The sequence below is a fragment of the Vicia villosa genome, linkage group LG1 (assembly GCF_029867415.1).
Source record: "Vicia villosa cultivar HV-30 ecotype Madison, WI linkage group LG1, Vvil1.0, whole genome shotgun sequence".
Lineage (NCBI taxonomy): Eukaryota > Viridiplantae > Streptophyta > Magnoliopsida > Fabales > Fabaceae > Vicia > Vicia villosa.
In genome coordinates, this window is record NC_081180.1 from 109258494 (window position 1) to 109270538 (window position 12045).

The 12045-nt window shown below is 38.0% G+C and overlaps 2 protein-coding genes across 2 annotated transcripts; both read right to left on the reverse strand.

Moving 5' to 3' along the window:
* Window positions 1-634: 634 nt before the first annotated feature.
* Window positions 635-1114, reverse strand: LOC131651223 (uncharacterized mitochondrial protein AtMg00810-like). The gene has a single exon (XM_058920893.1). The coding sequence runs from the start codon at window positions 1112-1114 to the stop codon at window positions 635-637; it is 480 nt and encodes a 159-aa protein (XP_058776876.1).
* A 7177-nt stretch (window positions 1115-8291) lies between these two features.
* Window positions 8292-9493, reverse strand: LOC131651232 (protein MAIN-LIKE 1-like). The gene is made up of 3 exons (XM_058920898.1): window positions 9296-9493; window positions 8540-9217; window positions 8292-8357 (listed from the first exon to the last, which is right to left on the reverse strand). Exons 1-3 carry the CDS (start codon window positions 9491-9493, stop codon window positions 8292-8294), a joined length of 942 nt encoding a protein of 313 aa, XP_058776881.1.
* Between the last annotated feature and the right edge of the window lie 2552 nt (window positions 9494-12045).

Genomic DNA, 12045 nt, shown 5'->3' on the forward strand with positions numbered 1-12045 from the left:
TCATTATGAAACTTATACATTCTCTCTTCTCTCACTTTCTCTCCCAAAAACATTTATTAAACCTTTTTTGAAGTTATATTTCTTTAAAAATAATTAAGTTTATAGGGATACAATACGATATTGTAACACATGTTTCATCAAGGATTTCAAAAAAGTTGTTGAAAATCTAAAGGTAAGATAAGGGGTATCGTTTCACCTCTAAGTGGACTTGGAGGAATGTTAACTAATAGAGAATGAAGCATGACAATAGAAGAGAAGAGGAAAAGTTATTCATTATTGAAAAGAATGTACAGTATCTTATTGGGAATACAAGGTGGCCTTATACATTTATATATTGACAGTTATGTAATTACAGAAAAGGAAAGAAAAGATATGGGCATTTGGAGTTGGGCTGCAGTGAGGCCCAATAGCTTTAACACCCCCCCTCAAGGTGGACTGTGCAGAGTGCAAATTCCTAACTTGGACAGAATAGAGGACAAGGCTGGGTGATGCAGAGGCTTCGTAAAAACGTCGGCTAGTTGATTGTTGCTTGAAACAGGCAGAAGATGCAGTAATTTTGAGTTGATTTTCTCACGGATAACATGGCAATCAAGCTCAATATGCTTGGTGCGCTCATGGAAAGTTGGATTGTGGGCTAAGTAGATGGAGGTCGGTTGTCACAGTATACGGAAGCTGGAGAATGAAATGTGATACGAAGGTCTTTGAAGAGATGTTGTAGCCACTGAAGCTCACAAGTGAGACTGGCCAGGGATTTGTACTCTGCTTCGGTTGACGATCGAGAAACTGTTTGTTGTTTCTTCGATTTCCATGAGACTAAAGAGGACCCAAGCAAGATACAAAAACCTGTAATTGACTTTCGAGAATCTGGGCATCTAGCCCAATCAGAGTCAGCAAATGCATTAAGTTTGAGTGAGCTGGTAGCAGATAAGAGAATGCCAGAAGAAGGAGATGTTTTCAGATAGCGTAATAAACGAATGGCAGCATTGTAATGCGGCAAGAGAGGTTGAGATACGAATTGGCTTAGGTGTTGGACAGTATACGAAATATCGGGTCTGGTGTTAGTTAGGTAGATGAGCCTACCAATGAGGCTTCTATATGAAGTAGGATCAGACATAGGGGCACCTTCTGAAATAGTGAGTTTAAGGGAGGGATCAAAAGGGGTGGAGACAGGTTTCGAAGAAAGGAGACCAGTTTCTTGCAGAAGATCTAATGTGTATTTGTCTCTGATTAAGAAAAATTCCAGAAGAGCTTCTTGCAATTTTAAATCCTAGGAAGTACCTGAGGTGGCCTAAATCTTTGATTTTGAATGTTGTGTTTAAGGCAGTTTTGACAGAATTTATTTCAGAGACAGAATCACCAGCAAGAACTAGATCATCAACATAAACAAGGATAATGGTGAATGTGTGTGCAGTGGCTTTAGTGTATAGAGAATGGTCAGCTTCAGACATGATAAAACCAATGGAAAGAAGAATAGAGGAAAGCTTAAAATACCATTGTCTGCTTGCTTGTTTTAAACCATAGATGGACTTATGAAGCTTGCACACTTTGGAGGATGATTGAGCTGTAAAACCAGGGGGAAGTGTCATATAGACCTCCTCTTGGAGATCCCCATGTAAGAAAGCGTTGTTGACATCTAACTGTGCGAGATGCCAGCCTTTGATTGCTGCCAAAGACAAAAGAACACGGATGGTGGTAATTTTAGAAACCGGTGAGAATGTGTCGAAATAATCAAGGCCTTCAAGTTGTGTATAGCCTTTTGCAACCAAACGGGCTTTGTACTTGTCAATAGAGCCATTAGAATTGTATTTTATCTTGTAGACCCATCTGCAACCAATTGGTATTTTACCAGGTGGAAGATCAACAATGGACCAAGTTTGGTTCTCCACAAGAGCCTGTAATTCAACATCCATAGCACTAACCCAACAATCAAGTTTACTGGCCTGTGTGAATGTTTTAGGTTCGGGGTTGGAGGATATGGCACAGCAGAATTGTTTGTAAGCAGGGGTGCAGTTAGAGTAGGACAAAACAGAGCATAAAGGATAAGGAATGGTGGAGGGTTTATTTGTGGTTTTAATAGGGGATAAGGTTGAGGTTTGTAGACAGTGGTAGTCTGAGAGATAAGAGGGTGGTTTAGAGGGTCGAGTGGACTGTCTGGTGGGTAATATAGGAGTATGATGTTCAGGGGTAGGCACATTTTCAGCTATGGTGGCAGTTGGCTCAGTGACTGGTGGATTTGTGTCATTATCCATTAGATTAAGAGGAGTAGGAGGGTTGTTAGGGGCTGGAACAATGACAATGTCAGTGTTAGGCTGATTTTGTGTTGGGTTGGGATTAGGGTAGGTAATGTCATCTAAAGGTACAACAGGGTTGGAAGGATTAGGATGGGAGATAGGAGGAGGGTTAGGTAGTTTAAAGGGAAAGAAAGACTCATAAAAGATGACATTTCTGGATACAAAGAGCTGATGTGTGGATAGGTCATAGAGGATAAATCCTTTGGTTCCATCTTTGTAACCCAAAAAGACTGCTTTTCTGGCCCTTGTGTCAAATTTTGTTCTATGAGCTTGCATAGATGTTGCATATGATAAGCAGCCATAGACTTTGAGGTGCATATAAGAGGGAGGGTCATGGAAGAGCAGTTCATATGGGGTTTTTGAGTTGAGAAGGGGGGTAGGCAGTCTATTTATGAGATGGATAGAGTGTTGGACACAGAAGTTCCACATGGATAGGGGTGTATTGGAGTGAAAGTGGAGGGCTCTAGCAACATTCAAGATGTGCTGGTGTTTTCTTTCCACAACACCATTTTGTTGGGGAGTTTCAGGGCAGGATTTATGATGGAGAATGCCTTTGGATTGAAGAAAGGGTGTGAGGGTTGAGAACTCAGTGCCATTGTCAGTTCTAAGGCATTTAAGGGTAGTTGTGAATTGGTTTTCAATGTATGCTATAAAATCAGTTAGGCTACTGATCCGCTGTCGCTCGCGGGTCAAAACGAGTAGTTTTCAAAACGTAGTATAGCGACAATGGCTCGAGTCGTATCGCAAGGATTCTTGATTTTTATTAACTAAAAGCTAAATCGATTAAGGGGGGGGTTGGTTTGGTCGAAAAAAAAAGATTATAAAAAGTGATTATAAAATAAGCTGTTTTGAAAATAAGTGATTATAGAGTTAAGCTAATCTGCTGTTTCGGTTCCTACTATCATCGATAAATATAATTCTGCGGATTTTATTCACATTCGAAGCACAAAAACATTCAACAAGCGAGAATGGAATTATAAGAATTATGATCCTCTTTCACCGGATTAAGCAAACGGTTCAACAATTAGCGGAATAACGAATTAAGCAGACGATATAACGCATATAAATTCAGGAAACATAAATCAATCGAATGAACAATGTTATTCTATGATAATTCGGATTAAGCAAACGAATGACACAAAATAAGATTCATATGAATAGTAATTATATTGCAAAATAATATTAACCTCAAGTCTTGGAATCCGAATTACAGCAGATCAACTCAATAGGATTAGTTCGCCATGGGATCGTACAAAAGCTTCGAAAATTCCGTGAATAGTGATGGATGATCGTGAAAAATCGTGAATGGTCTAAAACTATTGTTTTTTTCGGCTGCTACCCTAGGAGCAATTAGCACGACCCGTTTCACAACTTAACTGGGTCAAATGTGTGATCCAGGCCCAATACAACTAACCCAAACAAAATACAAAAAATAATGCAGCAGCTTGTACGAGTTTTCTGGCCTTGTTGGAGTCCGAATTTGCTTCTGACTTCTGAACAAAAATCGTAGATCTTTTTCTTAGCTTTCCAACGACTGGTAGAACGCTTTAATCTAATACTCCAAGCTCCAGTTATGAATTTATTCGTGCAGGCTGTTAATGCTGAAAAATTAATACGAAAAACAAATAAGTGCAAAAATAAAATAAAATATAAAAACATATTAAAACATAAAAATAAATAAAACAAACCGAAGAAATGCTTGAGTACAAACATGGAAGAACGTGCATTAAAATGCACTGATCAGCTACCTTTAGTTTGATCTTTAGTTTTAAGAAAAACAACCCATGTATATCGAGTATAATCATCTACAAGAGTTAAAAAATATTTGTGACCTAGAATAGAAGTAGTGGAGTAAGGACCCCATAAGTCAGCATGTAATAGTTCAAAAGCTTTAGAAGTTGAAGTAGTGCTTAAAGGGAAAGAAAGTCTCTTTTGTTTAGCATTATGGCAGGAATCACAAGGAGCCATAGTTGGCTTACAATTGATGAAAGGAAAAATTCTAGAAATACATTTTAAACCTATGTCGGATACATGACCTAACCTGGAATGCCAAAGAGTGTAAAAATCAATCTCAGTGGCATTGCAGAGGGCTGGATGGGACTGAGACTCAAGGATATACAGTCCTCTCTGAAGATCAGTTATACCAATCGTGAGCTGGGAGGGATTCTGCACAATATGGCAGGTATTAGAGTGAAATAAGAGGTGGCAGTTAAGATCAGTTGTTAATTTGGCTACAGATATGAGGTTAACATTAAAACTAGGTATGTGTAAAACATTGTGAAGGGTGAGGGATGGAGAAAGGTCTATGCTGCCGGATATAGTGGCAGTGATGTGTGAGCCATTTGGCAGGGTTACAGAAATAGGGTTAATGTTGTGATAACTTGTAAAGTAAGTAAGACTATATGTAATGTGATCGGTTGCTCCTGTGTCAAGGATCCAGAAATTGGAGGACTTACCACTTTGCACAGTAGAGTTTGTTGTCATGGCAAGAGGTGTGCTGGTGATAGAGTTTGTGGAAGGTTGGATTTTTGATTGTTGGAGGAGTGCTATGATGCTGTCATACTGATCTTGTGTAAAGCCATAACTTGATGTTGTTGAAGAGGAGGCTCCTTGGTCAGAGACAGTGTTGGCAGAGGATGGATTTCTGGGCTTGTTCTTGAATCCAGGGGGGTATCCATGCTTGACAAAACAAGTGTCAACCGTGTGATTGGTGCAACCACAGTGAGTAAAAACTCGATTAGGTTTTGATGAAGGAGCTTTGCCCTTGTAGTTAGGGTTCCATGGCTTACCATTTCCCTAAGAAGGAGTAGAATTAACCTGCAAAATAGAAACAGGGGCAGCGGAATCTGCAGGAGGTAAATCCGTAGAAGGATCAATTTCGCGTTCTTGCGGAATTATCAAAGCAAATGCACGATCAATATCGGGTAGCGGGGTCATCATCATGATTTGTGACCTAGAATTTGCAAATTTCTCGTTGAGACCCTTGAGGAATCGTATCACATAGTCTTGTTCTCGATACGTTCTGACAGATAAAATCGCACCACATGTGCAGGGGATGGCGCACGAACAAGATTGAAGAGGACGATAGGATTCCAATTCATCCCAATACACTTTGAACTGCGTAAAATAATCAGATACAGTGAGAGTGCCTTGCCTGAAACGATAAACATCTTCTTGGATATCAGAAATACGGAAGATATCGCTCTGTGAGAACCTCGTGCGTAGATTTGTCCAGACGCCAGCAGCAGTTTGGATCCAGAGCACGGATTTTGCAATTGATTCATTGATGGATCGGAAAAGCCACGCAAGAACCATTGTGTTGCATCGTGTCCATGGCGCAAGAAGAGGATCAGTGGGTGGTGGTTTGGGAAGGCTGCCATCGATGAAATGCTGCTTGTTCTTGGAGATCAGAGCGATTTTCATAGAACGAGACCATGTGTGATAATTCTTGGAATCAAGAAGAGGGGAAACGAGAATTAAAGCTAGGTTTTCGTTGGTGTGAAGATAGTAGGGATTCGTCGTATTGGTCGAGAAATCAGAGTAAGGGTTGGCCATTGCAGAAGAAAGAGAAAGGAGAAAGGAAGAAGAAGATAGCAATGGCGCTTAGAGAGTTGCTCCTGATACCATGTTAACTAACAGAGAATGAAGCATGACAATAGAAGAGAAGAGGAAAAGTTATTCATTATTGAAAAGAATGTACAATATCTTATTGTGAATACAAGGTGGTCTTATACATTTATATATTGACAGTTATGTAATTACAGAAAAGGAAAGAAAAGATATGGGCCTTTGGAGTTGGGCTGCAGTGAGGCCCAATAGCTTTAACAAGGAATTTTTCAAAGGTTGGGTATTGTGGGAATACGAAGGAATTTCTTACAACTTAAAGGATCTCATAAATTAGATCGTTTAAAGAGATCAATAATGGAGAATTATTAAAGATCTTGTGTTCACCAAATTTCTAGGACAAATCATTTAAGGACTTTTGTTTGCTGTTCAATATTAGAAAAAAATGTCAGCAATTTGGTAGTAATTATGTAGTTGAAGGAATATTTCTTTTTTGAAAAAACATGGTATTAGGATGTGAGTGCACCATCAAGTTAGTGGAAGAAAATCCAATGTATATTACTTAGGGCTGGAGTAGGATGCAAGCAAGGACAAAGAAGATAAACCATGATAAATTCGATTTTGCTTTATCTCTCCTCAATTTCTATACATTACTTGTTTTAATTTATACAAAATATTGAATATGTTAGAATGAGGTTTTAGTTTAATTTTGCAAATAATTCTGAACAAATCCCTTTTTTTAAATATCTTGATTTAAATGTTAATATTTTTTAATACAAATATAAAGCAAAAATCTAATTTGTCAAATTCACATTGCAATAAGAATTGTTTTTAAAGTTGTTTTGATATAGTAATTATTTTCTATACCATAGTGTTATGATTCAACTTAACAACACATAATAAATGAGAATGAAGAGGATAATTTGCACTGACTTTCAATGTAGCAATACAAATAGTAGTATTGAATCATTAATCTGCTATGGAAATTACAGCTCAAGTACAATGAAAATAATGAAAACTTATTAGCTTAGAGGAAGAGAAGATCTGGATTTTCTACCAAATAATTCCACCCCATTATTGTCAATCATTTGTTTATTTAACATATCCCTCAGAATATTTTCTATTAGGACCCCTGGCTCTCAATCCTCTCCTTAGCTCCTTGATGTGTGGATCGTTAGCCATGTGTCCTTGCTGTAACATCCCAAAATTTATTATTTAATTAATTTAATTAAGTTTTAAATTAATTAATTTGAATTAACATTTTATTGGAATTATGTGGGGAAGAAATAATAAAATGTAGTGTTGGGCCATTTGTGGAGTTAGTAATGTGGGGGTGTTAGTGTGAAGAAGCCCATTACTAAATTATGTTATGTTTTGATAAAACAAGAAAATAAGAGAAAATTGAGAAAGAGAGGAGAAAGACCTAAGAGGGGGAGAAGAAGAACCCATATACAAAAGCCATTTTCGTATTCATGGTGCAGCCTTCACAAAATGGGTCATAACTCTCGGCTCGTAACTCCAAATTAGGTAATTCTCGAAGATTCGGATTCTACACGAAATTTCCTTCGATTTGATATATTAATTCGTGTCAGGGAGGTTCTCGATGAGGGATATAAGCGAGTTTGAAGATGGGAGATTCTTGCTGAATTTGAGGGAAAAAGGCTTACGGGTTTGATGAAGAAGAAGGGGAAAAGTCCAGATTCTTGGCTAAGGTAAGGGGGGACTCTTCCGATTAACATCTATTATCGGGTTATGGATAATAGGACTGATATAGATATATTATTTCATGTCAATTGAGTCGTATGATAGAGTTGGGATTTTGGGGATGTTTGTTGATAATTATCTGTTTTGATGAATCTCCATGAATTTGGTGTTGTATGATGTTTGATGATGCATAATATATGTTATATGTGTGTATGATATATGTTGTGTGGCTGTTTTGTGGTGTTTGATCAACTTGAATCGATTTGGTCGAGGTTGAGGAATTTGGGATTCAAGTTTGTATGCCGTCATTTTGCGATTAAGAATCTGTGAAATCGCCAGTTCGCGCCGCGTCCATGTGTTGGCGCCGCGAACTGTTTGGCAGAAAGCTTAAGGAAAATTATTTTACTCAGTTCGCGCCGCGTCCTTTGTTGGCGCCGCGAAGGCGTCGTTTCCTGGCAGCGCGTCGCGAACATTGTGTGGCGCCGCGTGCTGCTAGTGATATCTTGAGCAAACATGCTTTGCTTGTAGTGACTTCCTCGATTACGTGAAGAACACTTGGTTGATCCCATAGGCAAAGATTTGTAGGCGCATGGATTAATCGAGTGCTTCATTTTGGTAACACTACGACTAATCGGTATGTCATAATTCTTAGTATTTTTAATATGTATTAATTTTTAAAGTATTATTTATTTATACTTTGTTTATTTTAGGGTTGAATCTGCACATTGGAAGCTAAAGCAGATGATAGGGAACAGCCTTGGTGACATGGTCAAAGTTTGGGAAGCTATGAATTCTAACCTAAAAATACAAATAGGTAACATTCGAGCTTCGTTTCAAAAAAGTTTTTATGATCTTGAGCACGCACACATTAGTCCATTTTATGATAATTTGCGTGGTTCAGTATCGAGAGCTGCTTTGAGACGCATTGCAGAAGAGGATATATGAATTAATATACAATTAATTAAAAATAACATAAATACCTGTAGCAGAGTAGGATATCCACCGAGCTGCTTGCAACTAAACATAGATGCATCCCCAAGGTGGCGATAAAGAGTGACCAGTGCAGCAGATGCCCAACTGTAGGAACTAAGTCCACGTAGGTCTCTAAATAGTAGCAAATACCGGGCCTCGACCAGAGTAAATGTCTTGTCCGCAAAAATAGTAGAACCTACCAACATCATCAGATATTCCCTGGTCGCAAAAGCCCAGCTACCAGCAGCACGGTACTCCTTGAATCTGTCAAACAACCACTGCAGCGAATAATAAGCTCCCCTGCATGAACGCACATGCTCAGCCATGACATCCCTATCCACTCCCAAAAACTCGCAGCCAAGATCAACAACCATCTCCTCTGTGACATGCTCATGAGGATACCAGAACATACCCCCGATAGACAAATGCAGCAGGCTGACAACATCATCTAATGTAATCGTCATCTCACCAAATGGCATGTGAAATGACGATGTCTCAACATGCCATCTCTCCACAAATGCTGAGACGAGGTTAACGTCTATCTTGGTCAGGCTAGTTCTCTGAAGAGAAGCCAGACCTGACCCACTCACGATAACCTCAATCTCTGGTGGGAGCATCTGAGGCACTCTGTCCTGGAGCTTCGTCCCATGTCCAGCGACTTTAAGCTCCTTTTTAGGACCTCTTTCCTGAAAATAAATAAAAAAATCACATTAGAAAATATAATAATGAATTATTTTTAAAATAAATTAATTAATTTTACTTACCTGTCCGTACCATAAACGGCGAGCAACATGGTCTTGGTATCGAACAAGTAAAGATAGATCTGATGGTCCACCAGGATATCCAGCTAGTTGTGGTGGCTCCGGTGGTGGCTGTGCTGGATCTTGTGGTGGGTTAGAGGGACCAGCTTCATCGCGGCGGCGGCGGGTAGTATGCCTCCCGTCTGGTCCTAATGTACGCATGTTCCTGAAAAAAAATTAAAAAAATATCACAAAAAAATCAAACCGGAACAGTTTTCAAATGTATTCCAGTGTGGATTTCAACGAATCGGAACAGATTACAAAAGTGTTCTGGTGTGGATGACAACGAACCGGAAGAGTTTTGGAAAGCGTTCCTGTGAGAAAAGCAACGAACCAGAACAATTTTCAAATGCGTTCCGGTGAAAATTTTGTAAACCGGAATACTTACAAAATGTGTTCCGGTTTGAAAGATTTGTGAACTGGAAGAGTTTTCTGAAGCGTTCCGATTTGTATTTCGTGGAGAGAATGGAGAGTGTTTGCTTCACAACCAGTAAAAAGTTGAAAATGAGAAAAAATTTACTTATTTATATGAGGGTAATTTCGTCCAAATTTTTTGATTGTAGGGGTACACGAGCAATTGTAGGGATGGGAAGTAAAATTTTCGTGATTCTGTTACTCAAATATTCTCCTGGCCCAAATAATCTCTAATTTAAATTGAAGGATTAAACTAATTGAAATTGTTGAAAAATTTATTTTCATATATCAAGTTTTCAATATATAATTGATCATTAAGCTCAATATTCATTCCAATTGATATTTTCTTGAAAAACATGCAATTGATTGAATTGTATATATTAACCCTCTAAAGATTATAATATCCACCATATCAACCAATAAAAGATACAACTTATCAACTTATACATGAGGAATATAATATGGAGGAATGTACATAAGTGATTGACGCGTAAATTAATGAGCTAGATGATTATATGAAATATCCATCTACCACAATTGATTTTAATCTAAAATAAATAATAATAAACTATGTTTTGATAAATGGTAATTTTATGATAAAGGAGTTGATGGCATTTTCTTACGATGTATGGGAAATGTAGTGTTGGACATGTGACTCAACGCATAAATAGAGGGTAAATTGTGGTGGTTTAAAAAATGATAGTTTAAAATAAAGTTATTTTTAGAATCAGAGTTTAAAAGCATTTTCTAAAAATATGTTTAGATATGAAGTAGAATATCATTGTAAAGAAAATAAGTGAAAAATAAATAGTTAAGGGAAGGGAGATGGCACCAAAGATTTATAGAGGTTTAGTCCAAAGGAAGGGACATACTCCTCTCCTAAAGAATTAATCTTGAGAATTTCCAATAATGTTTGGGAGCTTTTAGAAGGTTAAGCTTACGAACCCCTTATATAAGGAAAAATGAAGTTTCAGGTTTACTTCCAACCAAACAATCAATAGTGGAATGAAGCGGTTAGTCTTCGCTAGGGATGTGCAAAATATCCGGTTGTGATGCCCAAATCCATAACCAAACCTAAACCAATTTTAAATATCCGGATATATTTGAATGGTTATTAACCGGTTTAGTTATTAATGTTAGAACAAGATTTGTTCTTATCAATTATCTTAGTTTTGATGATAACAATAATATGAATTTTGCTTAAGATTATATGGTACTCTAATCCAATGCAATTTCCTTTTCAGGAAATATATAAAGAGTACGCATAATTCAGCGCTCAGAAGTTGTGTCTCAAATGGTTCAGCATGCAACATCAGAACATGGTCTGGCAAGACATCAGAAGATGGTCGAAGCAGAATCAGAACATGGGTCTATGGAAGCATCAGAAGAACATGAGATCAGAAGCACTGAAGATCAGAAGATGGTATCACGCAACAGAAGCACTTCAAGATCAGAAGATCAGAAGATGCTATGCACCAAGCTGTTTTGACTCTGATGATATTCAAACGTCGTATTCACAAACATCAGATCAGAAGGAAGTACAGGTGGCAGACTACGCTGACTGACAAAAGGAACGTTAAAAGCTACTAAAGGCTACGTCAGTAGACACAGCGTGAACAAGGCTCGAGGTAGTTGACAAAAGCGTATAACATTAAATGCGATGCTGTACGGAACACGCAAAGCATTAAATGCACTCAACGGTCATCTTCTCAACGCCTATAAATATGAAGTTCTGATGAGAAGCAAGGTTAACGATTCCGCACCAAAACAACTTATATCAAACTTGCTGAAACGCTGTTCAAATCTAAACTCAGAATCTTCATCTTCATCAAAGCTCACTACATTGCTGTTGTAATATTTTAGTGAGATTAAGCTTAAACGATTAAGAGAAATATCACAGTTGTGATTATCGCTTTTAAGAAGCACTTGTAAACTCTTGAATAGATTACATTAAGTTGTAAGGAACTAGAGTGATCGTGTTGATCAGAATACTCTAGGAAAGTCTTAGGAGTGAACTAAGCAGATTGTAACTAGAGTGATCAGGTTGATCAGTAGACTCTAGAAAAGTCTTAGAAGTTGTCTAAGCAGTTGTTCCTGGAGTGATCAGTGTGTGATCAGAAGACTCTGGAAGACTTAGTTGCGGACTAAGTGGAAAACCATTGTAATCCGTGCGATTAGTGGATTAAATCCTCAGGTTGAGGTAAATCATCTCTGCGGGGGTGGACTGGAGTAGCTTCGTTAACAGCGAACCAGGATAAAAATAATTGTGCAATTTATTTTTATCGTCCAAGATTTAAAGT

Coding starts and splice junctions, on each gene's coding strand:
- LOC131651223 (XM_058920893.1), bottom strand. CDS start 1,114: ATGTCTGATCCTACTTCATATAGAAGCCTCATTGGTAGGCTCATCTAC.
- LOC131651232 (XM_058920898.1), bottom strand. CDS start 9,493: ATGCGTACATTAGGACCAGACGGGAGGCATACTACCCGCCGCCGCCGC. Junction 9,218..9,295: donor GCCGTTTATGGTACGGACAG/GTAAGTAAAATT, acceptor ATTTATTTTCAG/GAAAGAGGTCCTAAAAAGGA. Junction 8,358..8,539: donor GATATCCTACTCTGCTACAG/GTATTTATGTTA, acceptor TTGTATTTTTAG/GTTAGAATTCATAGCTTCCC.